The following is a 19,762-nucleotide window of genomic DNA, read 5'->3' on the forward strand; positions in this document are numbered from 1 at the left end:
CAACGTAATCAATCTTACCGCGGTGTGAAGCACACTAAAGAGACTTGGGTTTACATCTATGTTCGGGTTACTGGGGATCCTCTATAATTTAATATACTTTAATCTATCACTTTATTACTATACTTGATATTAATACTTCAATGCATGTAGTCAAGTCTCACATATTTTACATATTTCATCTAATATTGATATTTCCATTTTTGTGCTCATATGACACATATGCTCATGCACATTTCTGTAAATTATTTAACTACTTCACTAATATTTCTTGTATTTTCTTCAAACTTCGTTACTTTGTATTTGCTGTTACCGCGATGCCGTTCGACACGTTGAAATTGTCCGAACGAGCGTCTGCAGCGTCGCATTCCTTGTTTGTGCAAATTTACTCGGCTAGCACAGTTTTTTTTGATCATTTACACCCAACCCAAACCGATTACCCAGAGAGCAACGGGCTGGGCACATGGACGCGGCTGGGGATGCAGCCCTGGGTGTCCTTTGGGAGAATGTCTCTCTTATTGTGTAAAGTGCCACGGGTAGTTGGCATAACACGGTAAAGAGAGTAGTCCATTCCCACATAGCCAGGGGGAATCTGTAAGGGCATTTTAGTATGTGCGTTTCAGCAAATATCCGCAGAAACGGCCTGTTCGCAATTAGAGCTGCAAGTGTGAGTGGAGAAAACGCAACAACTGCTGATCTCACGTGCTCTCGCATCAGACATATGATAAAGGTTCCCCTTCTCAGTAACTTTCTGCAGATTTAAAAGGAAGACAAACATTTCAATTTTTTTTGTTTTTTAAAAAAAAAAAACACAAAAAAAAAACAGCAGGCTGGATCCAGTGCAGCACCGCGGTTAAGTCTGCCTGGAAAACTCCCAGTCTGAGTACAACACATGTACAATTTCACAATAAGGCCACAAAAAGTCTCTGGTGAGTCTGTCATGTTAAGCTAATTTTACAGGTTTTTGTGTGACTCTTATTAAATTCCCCCGGTACTGACTGCTCTCATAATAGCAGTCAACAGAGCAGAATAAGTTAATTATTTACTGGTGGGCCCCCGTTCGCCCAGTGTGAGGGGGTCCACAGCTGTGTTGGATGTGAGGGGCTGGGGTGCGCGGGGCCATTGTCTCGCCCCCGGAGCGGAGCAGGATGGGGCGTGATGGAAGGCTCGGTCACCACTGTTACAGCGCCTTTCTCTCCCGATTTCATGCCTCTTTTATCATTCACTTTCACACAAAACAAACAACACAGAGGACGACCGCTTTGGAAACTCATCTCCCCCTTTCTCCGTGCTCCCTCTCGCTCTCTCTCCTTCTCTTCCCCCTCCCGAAAGCAGTAGATTTCCGTTTCTGAAATGAGCGACAATCACAAAGGGGAAAAATTTAAAGACGATACGCAGGGCTGGTTTTATCGTTAGGCGGACCAGGGCGATCACCCTAGAGATGCCGAAATTTTCCCTCTAAATTTAACAAATAATCAGTAATCTTGGGAAAAATTTACTTAAAAGGCTCGCTTGATAATAAGGAAAATTTTTCTCAGAAACTGGACAATGATCTGTTGCCTTTCAAGTGATGTTAACATCTTTGAAAATGTCTTTGAAATGTTGCAGCCATGAAACAAACTGTTGCTCTCCGCAGTAAAAAGTTCACATCCATTTGTTCCCTTAACAAACTTCAGCCTTTAAAATAAGTTCATCTTTAGTCTGTTTTAAGAGCATAAATTATGTTCTGTGCATGTTATAATTACAGTAAAAATGACTTAATGAATCCTATTTTCCCTAACTCAAATTCCCTGATATCTGTATTTATCTACAGATAAATTAAAAAAACTTTTTCTCATATATTTATTAATTTAGAGGCTGGATTGATTGTTGCATAGGGGCGTGACAAACCCTCACGCGGGCCCTGAGTGTATGTCTTTGAGCCGTAAAGAAGAATGACCTTTGCACCTGTTTCTTTTGTTATGATTCGATTATTACACCCAGTAAATAAATCATTTTTCCTTCCTGTATTACACAGTGTATTTATTTCATTTAGGAGACTGTCGAAATGCCTATTTTTTCCATTTAGAGCATGCGAAAGAACGTAGCCGTGTTCGCTGCCTACTGAACCGGCAGTGGGATGATCATCCTCGTGAGCTATAAACGCGACCTCTTCCGCGAAGCATGCAGATGGTTCCGGTGGTGAATTTTCTTCTGCTGGAAGAAATGACCGTTAGATTTGTACGATACTCATTTGAACTCTGGACACCTTTGTGGACAATGCACTTCTTGGACAGCGGCACTTGATCACACTCCGAAGCGCTGAGATTTTTTTTTTGTCCTTGCCCTATATATAGTATGTGGATATATTCATCATCTCAATGTGTCGTTATATCTTTTATCTGGAATTTTACCTGTAATCCAAACCTGTTCCACACACCACACAAAAAACCTGGAGATGTTCCTCCAGCGCTTTTAAATGGTTTTACCGTTGTTTTTTCCCTGAGATTTCCACCCATCGTACTTGCTCTTTGTATCCAGGCCTCCGCAGTTATTTGCTCCGTCTTCTCAGTGACAAACCGAGAGTCATGGAGGCGTAATCCCACTTTCACCGTCCCGTTAAACAAATCTCCCTGCTTCCTGCTCCTCTGTTTTCAATTGCAAATGGCGCTAATGTGTTTGCTCAGGCCAAAGCGCAGTCGATTGCTCTCTCCACAAACATTTGCTCTCACACTTGTGGCCCCCAGCTCGCTGGAGCCCTTTTTCAGTTTCACGTGAGGCGCAACTGGCGCGCCCAAATCGTCCTGAGATGCTTTTTACGGCTATTGACTGCGACAAAGTCAAACGTTTCTAAGGGGGGAGTGAAGGAATTAAAAGCAAAAGGAAAATGTATTATTTTCATGTCATCCCTTTCGGTTTTGAAACGACATGGCAAAAAGTTTTCTTATTTGTACACATCGATCCCGGGTATTGCAGCTTTAACGTGAGCGCTGTTTATTTTTTATGTTATTGTTTAAGTCTCAGCATTTAAATCCCAGTGCAGCAGGAAGCGGGACGAGCGGTTCCGAAAATGTGTGTGTGTGTGTGTGTGTGTGTGTGTGTGTGTGTGTGTGTGTGTGTGTGTGTGTGTGTGTGTGTGCAGCAGGAAGCACGTTTGGTTACATCACCTTGCCTGTACCAATGGGCATGGGTTCGATGCTGGTTCAGACTGTGTGGAGTTCACATGTCCTCCTCATGTTCGCATGCGTGTCCTCTGGGTGCTCTGGTTTCCTCCCACAGTCCAAAAGTGTGTTTCAAGGGGATCGGTGACTCTAAATTGTCGGTATGCTGCTACTTGGAGAGAGCTTGGCATTGGGGGTCAGCTGGTAGAGTAGTGGTTAGAGCCGTTGCCTCTTCCGCTGTTGGACCCAAAGGTTGGTTTCATTCCCACCTCCAGGTGTACTGCCCTTGAGCGAGGTACTTAGCCTAAATTGCTTCAGTAAAATTACCCAGCTGTACAAATGGGAAAATAATTGTAAGTACCTTAACATGGTAAGTTGCTTTAGAGGAAAGTGTCAGCTAAATAAATCAATAAATGTTCAAGGGAACATGGAGCACAGTTAACCCTCAGTGATTTTTGTCAGCTTTGACTACATTTGTTTTCAGTCATGTAGTACATGAGTCAATTTAAGTAGTTTAATAATACAACTTCATGACCTAAAGATTAAGATATTCACAATATCGATGTAGATTAAAGCTTCGGCCCTATGGAGGTGCCTCGTGACGATAGTCTTCCCTCCGGACAACTGTGCACACGTACAGTAGGACGCCAAATGCAATGATAATAAGAAAGAGTCATTTACCAGGAGCAGCTATTGAGTAGATGATGATAAGTTTTAGCATTTATCCTTAGTTTTCTATAAAAATCTACATCACTGTAGAATGAAAACTTGACGGTTCGCTCACATGCGGAAGGAGTGAAGTTGTTTCTGTCTCGCACACTTCAGCAGGTTGATGATGCATTTCTGAAAACAGCAACGGTTCCCATGGAAACTCAAAGATCTAACAGGGTGAACACAAGTCTATCCGTGTAGAAGGCGTGAGAAGGACAGCCGTGAATGGGACGGGGTCAAAGTGCAGCAGGTCTTTCCTGCTCACGACCTGGGTGCGACAGCCAGCGCCGACAGCTTGGCGCGACCTCAAAGTGACCAATATCGCAGTCACAGGTGGTTACTGTATATTTTATTCTAAACTAAGCTGTAACAGCAGCATTTCTGTAATTACGAAAATAAATTCTGTGCATTGAGTGGCTTGTTGCATGCAAACACGATATTCAATATGCTTTTGTATCACGGGGGTCCACAATGCCCGTTGAAAGAACAGACAGGCAGCCACTTGTTAAACATTCGAAAAATAAGACACCGGTATGTCGAGCCCTGAGGTAAATGCAATAATTTAGCCTACAAAATGGAATTAATCCAAGCACAACATTGTGGTATGGATTGAATATCACAATTTTTACTGGTACAGTTTTACAGCTGAACTCGTTATATATTAGTCTTCATTTCCCAGGATTTGGAAGCTCAGTTGTGCGATCCACCTCACCACTGTTAAACCCTGTCAAACCCTGTCACTGTAAAGAGAATAATGTGCTGGGATTTAACAGCTCTGAGAGGAGGGCTTTTCAATATAATTTAAATGACAGTATTTTAGTGACTTTTCATTCAGGTGGCCAAGAGAGAGTTCCAATAAATTCCAAAAGGAGAAAGTTGGTGTTGTCACCTGGTTCTTGGAAGTATTGCTTGAGCTCCACTAATGTATGGTTGCATCTTAGTGGACCTACAAATGCAGTGTGAGACATGCCATCAGTCCTCTCCAGTCCTCTATTGGCAGTCTGGTGTGTAATGTTCCACATCGCACACACACACACACACACACACACACACAGAGCTTAGGGTCACCAGTCCACCTGAAACAAATCTTTAGATTGAGAGAGGAAAGCCAAGCAAACATGGGGCAAATACGCAAACTGCAGAAACTGAGCCAGATTCGAACCCGCATCCACAGGCACAGCCCAGGACCTGTGAGGCACCACCGCTATCAGCAGCCCTGTGATTCCTCTGTCTCCTCTCCCAAGATGCAGTAGGTGGTTGTTCCTGGTGTGCAAAAATCTTCCGGTGACGAAAAGAACGGCTCCAGACCCCTAACCTTTAGCCACCTCTCGAAGAGCCACCTCTTCACATGACACCTTTGAGCTCCACCTCGGATCTACAGTTAGCAAACTTCATCTAATTCTTCTGTCTCACTGCTCCTGTTAGGAGCTTGGTTTTGTCAAAAGCCTAATATAATTAATGTTGCTGCCAGTGTTTGATCTTGCAAGTGGGTTGTTAAATTGATCTTAAAACATATATATTCTCTTAAAAAGTTTGTCTTGTGTTAAACATTTTATTTATTCTAAGACTATTCTAAGATTGCTCATTGTTAGTTTCTTTGGACAAAGACGGTAATTAAATTATAAAAAAAATATTATTATCAATAATAATAATAATAATAATAATAATAATAAGAAGAAGAATTCTTGAGAATGACCCTAATAAGAATGAAAGTCCAGTAGAAGCTAAAGGTATTTATTATATTTAAGATTTATTATGAGACTTTCAGCATCCTTTCTGAAAGTACAACACTGAAAGTTGCAGCTATGAAATAAACAGTGAAAATAACCTACAATTATGGAAGGAAGCAATTTTTATGAATTATATTTCAGTTTTTAAATAATTGTAATACTAAACCCACACACATTGCCTGAACCGCTTGTCCCATTCGGGGTCGTGGGGAGCTGGAGCCTAACCCTGCAACACAGGGCCTAAGGATGTAGGGGGAGAGGATACACCCCACATGGGACGCCAGCCTGTCACAAGGCACCCTAAGCAGGACTCGAACCCCAGACCCACCAGAGAGCAAGACCCCGTCTGCCCCACTGCGCCACTGCACCATCGTGCCACTCTGGCCTCCTTGTAATACCAAACCTCCTGTCTAAAATGGATAATTGTGTCCTTTCAAGTCAAGAACAATGTGTACATTTGTGTGATACGTTAAATAAAGTTAAATAAAGATTTATGTCAACTTTCTTGTCTTTGCTCTGTTTAGAACGCAGCACCTAGAAAGTGCAGATGCCATGACGACCTGCTAGGCTTTGTTTTGCTTGAGTAAAAAATGCGGAGAAGTCAAAGCACATTCATTCAGATCATTTGGCGCAAATGAAGAAATGACAATGTTCTGACTCAAAAGTACAGTACACTCACACAAGCGCTCTCAAAGCAGTTTCTGCTATACAAGTTTGTTTCCCCTGACCAGTTCACACAAATAAGTCCAATATTATGTATATATATATATATACATGTTTAACATTATGTAGGACTTTAGGTAGCTATAACTTTTCATCAGTTTCTACATCATGATGTTATTGCCCAGTATGATTTTGCCTTATAATTTTTCAGAATCATTCCACTGCTTAACAAAATGTGACTTTTACCACTTGGCTCAGATGAGTTTTTTTTTTAAATCTACCTTTATTCATTGGTGAATTTGAGTTTTTTTTTTTACATTTGGTACTGTTTATGGGTGCAACAAGTGTCCATACTTGGATCCTGTTCGTTTTCTTCCACTTTCTACACAGGTTTCATGTGAAAGAATTCAGACATGCCCACTGTTAAACATACCAGAATTTCTGTACATTTTTCCTTTTTATTTTTCCTGAAAATAATTCTTTAAAATAAAAATTATTTATGAGAAGCTGCCAACACAGATAACAGCAAACTCAACATTTCTGGCTTAGAGCTAATTTAGGGCCACACAACCCCCATATGAGACATGATGCCTCTGCAGATGTGTGCCGAATGACCTCGGACTTGTGCACTTGCTCGCGTTTCGTGGCAGAGTGCGAGGCGCCGGAGTGTGAGACGCAGACCAGCCGCGCAGCACTGCGTTCGCACCGTGCTTTCCGAGGGGGAAGAAAGTCTGTGGCGCTCGCTGTTCGTGGCCGGAGTAATTCAACCATAATCCCCCTTTCTCCTGCTCCCCTGCCGCTCCATTCATATTCTAATCACAGCTTTCCCTTCAGCAGGGAGCAGGCACTCCAAACGCAGGCTTTGCACTTCTACTTCCCCTTTTGTGGCTCCTACTCCTCTCCGAGGTCCAGCAAAATAAAGTTACTTCATCAGGAGAAGAAGCCCATGGTACAGCGCTGCCTTTGCTCACCGTGTGAGAAGGAAGCACACACTGAAAGGCTTTTCAATTAAAAAAAGAGAGAGAGAAAAAAAAAAAACACATTATTTTTATTAGCTTCTTAAAAAGACGTTCCTTCAACTCGTGCGGGCTTGGGTGCTCCCGACTGACACACCTCTGAGGGTGCGCTGTTCTGGCCTGCTTCCGGGTCACCTCGCCGAACATTGCCTAATGCGTGTGTAGCAAAACACAGGGCCGTGTTGTGTTCTGAGTAACTTTAACTGTCATAAAGGTTTTCGGGAATGGGCAAAGAGGCCGGTTGTCTGGAGCTTTAAATGAGAGGGGGTGGGAGAAAGTTTGGGGGGTTGGGAGGTGAAGGCGGAGGTGGTGGTGAGGGGGGGCAAGTTGTATAAAAACGTATTAAATGCTATAATGGAAGACGGGGAGGCCACAGTGCCTGGATTGCGTAGATCTAAGCCTCTTTTTTTCTGGGGAGGGAGCTTTTCTTATTCAAAACAGCCCCACAAAGGGCTTCCAGTCAGCCCTGCCACATCCCCATCTGACTCGTAGCCATTCATTAGCCCGCAGAGCCTATCAATGACATGTCTCCCATCAGGGCTCCTATAAAATCAGCCCTTTTCCCATGAAACATCAGCAAACATTTTGACGGGTCTGCTTTTCCCTCCTTTGGACTTCAGGAGCCTCCCTCCCTCCCCCCCAGCCCTCAGATCCCAGCAGATCCCCTCGCGCGGGCAGAGGCCGAGGAGCACGGTGCAGCGGCGCAGGGGGAACGAGCCGAGGCCGGGGTTACGCGCGGAGCACTTTCTCGAGGGAGCCGCGCTGCTGTGGATGGGAAGAGGATGCATTGTGGGTTGCTGGAGGAGCCCGACATGGATTCCACAGGTTGGTTGAACGGCGCCCCGGCCGTGTTGGGTGCCTGGGGAACCGGGGCTGGTCCGGAGCCTCGGAGAGCGGGGCCTGAGGAAGCGCCCGGTGTGCAAGTGCTGACAAAGTGTGTTTTCCGTCTGTTCCAACAGCTCTGTAACCAGGGTTGGGGAGACACTGATGTATATGTAATGTATACGGGGAGTAGCGCCTCTATTCTGGCAAATTCCAAACTGGTTTTGAAGGGCGAATATAATGAACCCAACCGTCCCGCAACACTTTGGTCGTTTGCGGGAAACGCTTGAAAGTCCAGTCCAGGCATGATATTTGAATTTAATTGTAGGCCAACTAGTGATGTCATTTTTACACACCTCTACAAAAAAAAAAAAAAAAAAAATGACACGCTCAACTTATTTTTAAATTCTGGGTTGGGGCGTTTCGCAGCATCGAGATGGGATTTGGGCTCTTGTTTGTCTTCCACCTGCCAGTAAACAACTTGGGCGGCAGTCTCAGCTTGCCGGAAACTTCTAACGCTATCTTAAAAACTGTTCGTTGAAGTTATTATAGCATGCATTTGCACAACACACCCTTCTGCAGTTCAGCACTCAGCGACAGGTTATTTATTATAAGTGAATTCTGAATCCTGAGTCTGAGAAATTAAGAAATGAGCTGAGAAATGAAAATTGAGCATGAATAAAGATATATATTTACACATATTTTCCCCTCAAGAGAATATTATGAAAAAGGAAAACACTACCATCTGCTTAGATTTATTGTCAGCTGTGGACGTTTGTTGCCTCAATAAAGTGGGAGGGCAGCTGGATGATTGTCTTGTTAGCAGGAGATAACCGTTACAAGTCGCGATGATAGACCCTTGTTCCGTTTTTATAATTAAAGTGAAAACAATTCAGTTATGTTGTTGATCTCTTCACATGATGATGCTTTCAGATACCGCTCACCGAGGGATCAATGAATGATACAGAAATCTGGTCGTCTCAGTAAATCATGTCTTTATTTCAGTTATATTTATAATGATACCCTTTTTAAGTAACTTATTACTACTGTATTATTATCTTAACCCTTTTCTGCACAGGGTTATTACCTCTGCCAGCAAAGCATTTAGCGCTAAATAAATGCATAAAAGAGCTTCTTTCCGGACTTTTACGACAATTAATAAAAAGTACATTATTTATGCAGCAGCGTAAGAAAGTGGAGTCTGTGAAACAGGTTTTAGTGAGGAGAAAATTCCCCCGAAAGTAAAACGAATGTCGCACCCTTGGTAAACACAAAACACGAAACTTTAGTAAAAACTCCTTTAAACGAAATGAAGCGGTAAAAACAGAAATAAAATCAAAATGGCCCGTTTTGTTAACGGTTTTAAAAAACATGAAAACAAGATGACCAGAACTTAGGACGTATAACTCGGTGGAGTATTATTAAATCAGCACCAAAATTCATAGCTCAAATATTTTTACCACCTGACTGGACTCACGTTATTATAGCTATAAATCTATTTTCCTTTTTAAGTTTATAACCACCCGTATTAGCCTCTTAAAAGTGCGATGCGACAATTAGATGACATGTTATGCAAGTAGTAAATGATAATAGAGACAGTCAGGGCGTAGCTGGCCCCATCAGTAGCCGTTTCATATATGGACCGATTGACATGATGATCATGAATGTTGTTTGATCACTGAAACAATCAATGTGTGATGACGAAATGAGTACAAGGAAAGTGTGAAAGCGACCGCGGTGCATGAAGATGGACACGCGGCTCAAACGGTCCCTCTGCTCCGTGTCTCTGGAACACATGTCCGGAACACATGTCCGATGTGTATCCAGCGAAAGTAAACTTTGCCCAAAACTTTTTGTTCGGAACTCCCCCCGTTCTGATGTAACGGGACCCGTTGCCATGACAACGGCCGTTCCTGACAACTGCTGCCATAGAGACAGTTGTCATGGTCAGTGCGGGAAACGAGATCAAGAAGAATAAAAAAGCTAAATATTATCTAGTGTTTCAGCTTGTAAAAAAGGACAGCAGGAGAGGCAGCTCTTTTAGCAGAAATGGCAAAGTGACAAAGGGGCCTATATGTCATAAAGCTGGTGTGCAATTCCACTGAGCTTGTTACTTCATGCCTCGTCATGTCTCTTCTTTGTAGGACAATAAAGGATTCCTGCAGATTTAGGGTGAAAACATCTCAAACAGAAGCCACGGACGAACAAAAGTCCATCCAGTCAACTTTTGTCATATATTTATGGGTGTGATCTGCGCAAAGAGCCCACTGACCCTGCAGTACTGGAATGCAGTAAATGTTTCACTACCAAGTACTATCCAAGTACATCAATAAGGGTGACAAAAAGTGGCTGCTGCAGCAAAGCCAAATAACTGTACTGCAGTTGTGCTTTTTCGCTCATGTGTAACACGTGATCATCATGTCATGTGTGCACGAACAAGGTCACTGCAATTAAATACAGGATTTCGTATTTAACGAGTACTCATGATGAGTAAACGAGAGAAAGTTCTAGTAAATGTATTGAAAGAAAAAAAGGTTGTTTTAGAATCAGACATTCCCCATTCGCTTCCCAATAATTTCGCACAACTTTGAAATTCGACAAACTGTGTTGCTGGAGCGACGCAAACGATGCACGTCGGATTCAGCAAGCGGACGCGATGCGCGATGGAGGTCGCCAGGGCTTTTCCGCTTCTCTTTGGGGGTAAACTAAGTACCGCAAATCACGCACTCGCACTGAGTCAGTGAGTCTGTACGCATAGCCGCGTCACGCGCGCGCCGCTTTTTCAAACAAGCACTAAGCTGCAATTTCTGTGCCACTTTTTGTTGTTCTTCTCACTGTACCGGTTACACGATCATGATGATGATGATGATGATGATGTGCCCGAGCGTTGACCTGCTGCTGCAGCAGGTAAAATGGGGGCGGACGGGCCCGGGGACGCGCGCGCGCGCTCACACGCGCACTGACACGCGCTCTTTGCTTGCAGAGAGCTGGATCGAGAGGTGTCTCAGCGAGAGCGAGAACAAGCGCTACTCCAGCCACACGTCCCTGGGCAACATGTCCAACGACGAAAGTAAGCAGCAGCAGCAGCAATGGGGGGGGGGGCGGAACAAATGATGCAGAACATACTGAGAGCACCACTAACTAACTAACACCAAACTCCACTGACTGGCGTGATGACTTATAATAAAGCAAGCAGGAGGAAAATTAGAAGCGAACGAGGGGAAAAGGACTGCTTTTATTACTCTACGTGATGAAGTGTGAGAGTAGTAGTGTACCCAAATAATTTTATAAATATATTCACGTCACGAGCAGCGCGTGCACAGTCAGGTGCGTCTCTGCAAAAAAAATTGCAGCGTCCCGACAACTCTTTTACACACAACAAGTGAAGTAATTCGGTATCATCAGCCAAACTCCGCACAGATCATCATTCGTGGGCACAGAATGAAATCCGGACGCGGTTATGCATAACTTGTGAATATTAGCATAACTGGCAAAAATGACATGCGGAAAAGTAAAAAAGTAACGATTTATAAGCTTAATTAAACCTCCGGGTTGTAGGGATTCAGTACCCATGCCATGGCATGATGATGATCATGTGTGTACAAATACTGTGCCAAGTCAGGATACTTATTTAAAATCAAAAACACTGACTTCCGACTATTCATTTACACGACAGAAGAAGTTATCAGCTGCGTCTTTGTCATTATTTCCACCGCGACTAACGGAACTTTATAATAAACACTAAAAATGAAAACGTGACTATGAAAACGAAATAATAGCTTTTTACCTTCGAAACATAGTAAGTAAGTTGAGAAATCACACAAGCAGTTAAAGTGCAGTTTCGTGACGATGCAATAAACCGCAGCAAAATGCTGTATTATGTATATTTTATACGTGACATTTGAAATGAACACGCGGCACTTTAGCTGTGGACGCACTGAACTCAGTTGTATCTCCAGTGTTTAGCTGAGAAATATAAATAACACATAACAATAACAGCGCTGCCTAGAATTTTTGGATAAATAATAAGTACTCGCAAGACTTTGTTCCGTTACATTCTCTTCTTTGCGACTTTTACAGTTCTTTTTATATCAAGTTTTATGAGAATGATTTTAATACATAATGTTTCTATTTAAGATGAAGAAAAAGAAAACAACAGAGCATCCAAACCTCATTCGACTCCAGCAACTTTACAGTGGTAAGTGCTCCGTTTTTCAGTCCATTTTAAATCAAGGTTGCATTTACAGCCCTAACTGTTATATTGTTAAAAAAATAATAAGCACCTTATTCCAGGGCAAAACATCCAGTGCAATTTTAGCTACGTTTTCCATACACTTTCGGTAATTTTGAAAGCATTATTTTCTGCCTGAATGATCAGTGAACAGCTTACTAATATTTACTGACTATGATTTTTTTTAGGGATTCTAAAACATTTCTTGCTGGGAAAATCCTTTTCTATGAATGAATTATGATCCTACTGTGTAAGTGGCATTACAGCTGATAGTGTACGCTTTTCTCGAATGTTCCATAAGAATCTGTCGGAATTTAAATGAAGGTTTTTTTAAAATTATTGGCTGAAATTACCAGGCTTTGAAACCGACAAGGAAACAACTAAAATGCAATTAAATTACTTTTAATGCTTCGTGCTTCTCAGTCCACACACCGACCGTTGTAATTAAGGCTCTTCAAACTCTTCTTCATGTGATAATAAGACATATTAAAGAAGCTTCAATCAGAACAGTTTAACAAAGTACATCTGTTGACAGCACCATTCACATTTAAATTCCAACACTATGAAACATTCTATACATCTGAGGGTTGTGTATTGATTTGTGTATTGAAAAAGTACTATTTCTGTTTTGTTTAACTGCAGTCTGTGGACATGTACAGCAGGGTAGGAGACAAGAGGAAATAATGGCAGGAAAGCAGGAGCACTTGGTGTGGATGTGGGTGGCCGGGGGGCAGTTGAGACACCTCAGGAAAGACTAAGTGAATCAAGAGAAATGGACGAATGGAAGTCCTGCATGAAAAGGAAACAGATTACTCCATCAAGGCAGCCTTCTTACACTGAGAACAGAACTCATGAATTGTGTTGTGCACATGCATGTTGGGCTAAGAAAACAAAGTCGGTGGTTGTTGAAAATGAAAAAAAAAATACCAAACAAAAGAATGGGCCACAAAGAAATCTATAGAAACTGTTTTTTTGAAAACACAACTTTCAGAGCAGGAATACGTTATTTTTAAAAGAGCGCTGCAGTAGTAGTGTTGTGCATGGTACTTCACTGTGGGAAAAGGATTATAGGGCACATGTATTGACTGTACTCTGACTTTACTCTTTATTTATAGAGTCCTGCATGTGTCTCTGCAATAGGTACATTTTTGAAACTCTTCAACTGCTAAACTTGCTCTTTTAAATATGCCACTATTGATGCTACTCAGAATTTTCACTGCAGAAATAATGACAAATTGATCAGGATTCTATATGCGTCACCTAAAGAGGGTTGCGAAATTGATGCTACATCACTGCCATGTGTTTTGTGTCACAGCATAGAAGTTGTCATTTACATTAACTCATTTAACTGATGCTTTGCTCTAAAGCAGCGTATGATACTTTATCCACTTGTACAGCAGGGTAATATTTACTGAATCAATTCAGGGTAACTGTGTTACTTAAGGCTAACAAAAGGAGGGAGAATCAAACCTATATCTCCTCAATCCAAAGATGGCAGCTGTAAAAATTATGCCACCTGTTGCTCCTTTTCTGGCTGATTCCTAATGCAGGTACTTCCATTAGTCATGGAATTTCATATCTGATTGGAGCGGCTTCTCAATGTCCCTTCACAGCCTTCTCCTTCAAGATATTTTAAAAGAATTAAGATATTTTTAATCAAGCAAACATTTCATCTTACATATATAAATAGATATGTAAATGTTAAACTGTACAACTTTGATATTTAAAACAATATAGACAGATATATACATATTACATATATGTATATATTTACCTATATATGATATATACATATTATACATATATACAACTTTGTCTGGAACTGTAGAACACATTTCACAGGTCTCTATGCAGGCGTTACCTAACTAATATGCATACTGCAGTCTCGCATGTGACATCACAGATGACATCATAGATATCGAGCATACATAGTATATATAAAGTTCTTATTTCAGACTTTTCAGTGTTTCTGTGTCCCTTTGTGCCAGTTCCACATTAAACTTCAAACCCCGCAGAGTACAAACTTCTTCCCACTAGAAAAATCTGATCTCATCAGTTCCAGCATCTGCTGCTGGATGGGCTCTGTTTGCTGGTTCCTCCGCACACTTGGGCTCACTTTTTTGGACTTGGATTCGAATCCGTCATAATTTGTGTGGGGATGCATGTTCTGCCTGTGTTTGCATGGTCGTCGGGTGAACTGGTCATTCTAAATTGGCCTCCTTGTGTGTGTGATGGGTTGGTGTCCCTCCAGCTTATACCATGTTTCCGGGATAGGCTCCGAACCATGGCGACCCTGAATTGGAGAAGCGGTTAACGATAGCGAGTGTGAGTGAATTGATATGGTGTTATGTATTGATAATTGATAATTGATGTTATTGTTATGCAATAGAACAAGAACAGCCTTAAATGGTAACGAGGAATGACTCCCGGTAGTATATAACTTATAAGTTTGCAATCCGTTCACTTCACTTGTGTTCGGGTTGGGAAAATCCATCAACATTTTTACAACTTTTACTGATTAAAAACGACTGTGAAGCGTCACCCGCTCTCGGTAATTCCTGTACTTAACATTTCAATAATTACAGTGAGGAGAGAAATATGAGAAATACGCTTCTACTTCTAGCAATGTGTGCGTCATAAATAGCAATAAAAACGACATTTAAAAGCGGTTCCATAACAGAATTAACCCGCAAAGGGAGCGTTTAGAATTTTTTTCGAAATGTCTTTAGGGACGGAGTTTGATCGCTTCGAAAGTTTGAGTTAAGACAGAACTAACCTGGTTACCAACGTTTGTATGTGTCAAAGTACTGTGTATACAGTAGAGTACAGTAGACCAGTGAGAGGGACCTTGTGTTTTGCTTTCTGCTGAAATATGAACGTGTGGTGAAACACATCAAAGAACACTTTTGGAAAAGTGTAATAATATGCGATGTGCCGCAAACAAACAGGCTTAGAAATGTATGTATGATGATATTAATTTAGCTGATGCAGCGAGATCCCGGCTTATTGACAGTAATATTACAGTTATTACAAATTAAAGTCTGTGACCGGGCATATACTGAATATTTAAGGCACCTTTGTTGATATTATTTCTGTTCTTTCACAAACTTTGTGATTTATTTTTTAAAGTAGCAGCGAAATTCAGCTAAGGACAAAAATGTGGAACTTTCCAAATGTATTTAGTTTTATTTTGTTCATTCATACAGAAGCGGATTGAACGCACCGACACTGATACTTATTAACTATTGATATTTTTTTCTGTTTCTGATTCCAATCAATGACACCTGAATATTGACCCGCATTAATACGGATTAAATATGACTCACGCAGCATTGTTTTTAAACCACACTGCCGAAGTGTGCGCGGGTTATTACTGTGGAAAAAATATAATTATGAGTAAATAATAAGGAATAATTTTATCACACTCATAAACAGAAGGTCATCCTGTGATATCTAAATTTATCTGCAAGATTTGAAGCTATTGTTGATTCAGTGTCACACTTCGTGTGGCTTAAAATGAAATGTATATGTCTGCATTACTTGTGCAATGATATTTAATAGCTAATATAAAATGACGTATATGTCAAAATTTGCATAAAACAAGTTAAGCCCTGTCTAATAAGTTATTCAAGCAATATGTTAAAAAGATTAGTTTTTTCTCCAGGAACAACACGGTGATATAAGTTCTACTGAATTTTTTCCACTCTCAAAACCCCAGAAAGATCTTTTATTAACTTCACTCACCTTACCTGTTAGTCTTCCTAATAAAACATATATGAGTAATTAGAGTATATTGGTGGTTCGTGCGTTTGGCTTTACCCTAAAATACTGACATTTTCATGATTTTCTTGAACGTTATTTCTGTCTTCCACAGTGCAGCTGTTAAAAACTATATACAGTAGAATACATTAGATAAATTGTAAATTAAGGTGTATTTATTGTTTTTGGTTCTTGAAAAGCTGCATTACAGATTCCTGGGAGACTACTGCATTTAAATATTAATTTTGCCAGGGAAATGAGTTCACTGGGGATACCATTTGAATATTATGTTCGCAATAGCTGTCAAAATTTTAATTCATCTCATCAGTGTAGCACATGAATGTTTGTATATATTAGAATAAATTTCAATTTCCATGATGACCAGGATGACTTGATCATCATATACTATAAAGATGGTGAATTGTTTTATCTGCTGTATCAGTCCATACACTCTGCATGTTCCTGCCTTTAATAAAGTGGTCTTTTTTTAGACTTGAGATGATGCTATGTCTTGTAATCTTTTAAGGTATACAATATTTTTAAACTGTGGATCTTGTATTTTTTGTTCTGCTTGTACTGCATTCTCATCACAAATCCACTTATGCAGGTTAAGATCAATGTGCGAATTTTGAAGGCCCAACAACTTATCAGTGACCCATGTAACTTTTTCTCCCCTGATGGTGGGTGTGTGTTTGAGGCTTAGGGTTTGTGTGTGAGTGTATAAAACCCTGATACTCATAAGAGGAGGTAAATGATACCAGTGAGGAAGAATAAGAAAATTGATGACTAAACTAACAAAGTGGCTCTTCTTTCACAGGCTGGAGGAGAACTACGAGATTGCTGAGGGAGTGTGCATTCCTCGCAGTGCGCTCTACATGCACTATCTGGACTTCTGCGAGAAGCACGACACACAACCTGTCAATGCAGCCAGCTTTGGCAAGGTAAGACATCAGACAGAATTTGGTCAGAGTGGATTTTTCATCTGTAAGTTTAAACAACAATAATAACATTATTATCATTATTATTAATAATTAATAATAACAACAATAATAATAATAATAATAATTTATCTGTATTGCAATAAAGTCAAAAATTTCCAATTTCATCACGAAATTGTATTTAAATCAGTGGTTCTCAAAGCATATTCCACAGGTGGGCCACAATACCTTATAAGTGGACTACCTGGAAAGTTTCAAATAAATAATTAACAAATGGTCTTATAAATTTACGATGCGGTGCACCTAGCAGGTAACACAATTCAGTCATATAAATTATTCATACACACATTTTTGGACATAGAGTTAGAGCAGGCAGATAGACTGGGTATGTAAAAATTTCAAATGAAAAACTTTTAGAAGAAAGGAGTTTTCAGACAGAGGTCGGGCAAAGTTTTCAGAGTAAAAATAACTTTACGTTAATCCTTGTTCTAAGCAGACTTATTAATTTTCGTCCTGAATTTACGACAAAAAGCTATTTTTAAAGCTACCTGTCCTTTGGGATCCAGCAGGTGTACCACTGATACCAATAAATCAGTTTCAGCGGATAAATAGAACACCTTGGCCCAAGGCAATTTATTTGGTCGTGGCTATATGCAGATACGTTGAAAAACTATTGCTATATTTATTAACATATCTAAATGAGATTTTAACGTGCTCTGCAGCGGACATTCTGCATGATTGGGGATCATGAATACGAACTGTAATAGCCTATTATTATAATTATTATTATTATTATTATTACACATCAATAATTATTAACTTTGTCACATTTTCATATTATTCAGACGAAAGGGATTGAAAAAGTCAAACTTGTGAAAACTTTTTAAAAGTTTTCGTAAAGCGGCGCGTACTTTAAAACGGCTTACAACTTATTTAATTTGCTTTAGTTAAATTGACCTCTATGTTTAACGAAACGCGCTGAATGTGAGCGAGACTGCCTTACAAATCACGTGTGCGATTACAAAGCAGTGAGCTGCGGTGCGCATGCGCAGAGGAACGCGCCCACTTTGCGCGCATCCGCCGTTTGACCACGGCGCGCACCCGACAAAAGACCAATTACCCGCGCGCAACTTCGGTTAGCGAGAGGATTTACTTTCATAACGATGGAAACCAAACAAAAGTGACACGTGCGGTTAGAGACCTTCTTTTGTCCCACATAATGATGTTAATTAATCAATGAACCTGCTTAGAGCTCTTGACTGAGATTAATTAATTGATTGAAATCATGTTAGCTGGATTGTGGGGTGAAAGACAATGGCAAAAAGTTAAAGATGATAATGTTAAAACATCTGGACAAGAGAAAAATAACAATGCAACTAAAGTGTGACAGATACAGTTTTTTTTTTAGTGAAAATGTCAAGTAGTGTGGTGTCTGAATCAAAGACACTTTCTATATTTTAAATTCTACATTTGAGTTTCGGAGAATTTTTGTTGATATATTTTATGAGTTCATGAAAGTGGAGAAAATGGGGCTTTTGCTTCTTAAAGGTGGAAACTCACAAACTACAGAAGAGAACAGAAGGTCCCGGAACACATTCGGGATGGAACTTAATCAGTTAAAAAATGCATTCCCTGTCTTCTCTATTAATTTGATACACTTTTAGTACTGTACTGTGTACTCTACAGGTAGACCTGTTATTTGCTGATGAATATGAATTCAAAGTTAAAAGCTGCTGCAAAGTTATATGTGAAAAGCTGGGTCATGCGGTATAACCCCAGAAGCTCCAGTCGCCTCTGTTCCCACCACTCGAAGGAGACCCCCAGTCCACCCCCATGGAGCCCCTGTCGGAGGATATTGAAAAAGAGAGGGGCCTGGATTAATGTGTAATTAAAGGGAATTTGGAAGGGCTAGATGTTGCGGAATGTTAGATCAGTGGCTGGACCAGCATGGGGCGTCCTTTAGGAAAGCTTCATTGATTTGGGACAAAAAGAGCCAAGGTTGCCTCCCTGTCTGCTCATTTATCAAGCAGCCGGACAGAAACTTCACAGCTCGCCCCCTTTTTCATCCTGCACAAAGGAGAGCTTGACTATTTGCTAAAGTTTGCACCAAGAACTGCAGTTCAGAGAACCTCTGCCAATATCTGGGGGAAAAAAAGAAAGGAAGAGATGCCAACATTTTTATAAAGGAAAAAAGGATAAAATAATATCCCCCAAAGCTGAAAAAAGACATGCATTGCCTACAATGGCTTTTTGACTCGTGTCAAGCACAGCCCTACTTCGGCTCTTTTGGGGCTCTCTCGGTTTAGAGAGGACATTCCTACTTCTCTGCCCAAGGTGTATGACACACCCCAAGAAACCACAAATCATCTCCACTTTGAAATATGTAAAGTTAAAACACACACAAAGCTCTTATAAATGTCAGACAGGTGTCAGTTTTTTTGCCACTGTTATAAAAAAATGATAAGGGTTTTAAAATACTAAACAAGTTAATCAGTTTTGCTTTGGACATTCTTAGTATGAACTACATACAATGCATGCTATATCACCTGTACTATACAAGGACAGAATTACACAGACCCTTTTCCTACTAACATAAGAAAAATTAGGAAGTGAGATCCAGGAGGTGAATCTGTGACGTCCACTGATAACTTTCCCTGCGTTGCACACAGATAATAAGGCAGCAGTTTCCACAGCTAACAACAAGGCGACTGGGAACCAGAGGCCAGTCAAAGTAAGTGGAAATCATCCTCCTTGA

The 19,762-nt window shown here is 40.7% G+C and overlaps 1 protein-coding gene across 1 annotated transcript in view; it reads left to right on the forward strand.

Moving 5' to 3' along the window:
* The first annotated feature begins 7,855 nt into the window (after positions 1–7,855).
* Positions 7,856–19,762, forward strand: part of rfx4 (regulatory factor X, 4) — a 28,628-nt gene continuing 16,721 nt past the window's right edge. The window contains exons 1-5 of the mRNA XM_018754895.2: positions 7,856–8,082; positions 11,063–11,149; positions 12,217–12,277; positions 16,887–17,010; positions 19,677–19,738. Coding sequence (XP_018610411.1) covers positions 8,040–8,082; positions 11,063–11,149; positions 12,217–12,277; positions 16,887–17,010; positions 19,677–19,738 — 377 coding nt within the window. The 5' untranslated portion in view covers positions 7,856–8,039. The remainder of the gene's footprint in view (positions 8,083–11,062; positions 11,150–12,216; positions 12,278–16,886; positions 17,011–19,676; positions 19,739–19,762) is intronic.

This window comes from Scleropages formosus, chromosome 5 (assembly GCF_900964775.1).
Source record: "Scleropages formosus chromosome 5, fSclFor1.1, whole genome shotgun sequence".
NCBI lineage: Eukaryota > Metazoa > Chordata > Actinopteri > Osteoglossiformes > Osteoglossidae > Scleropages > Scleropages formosus.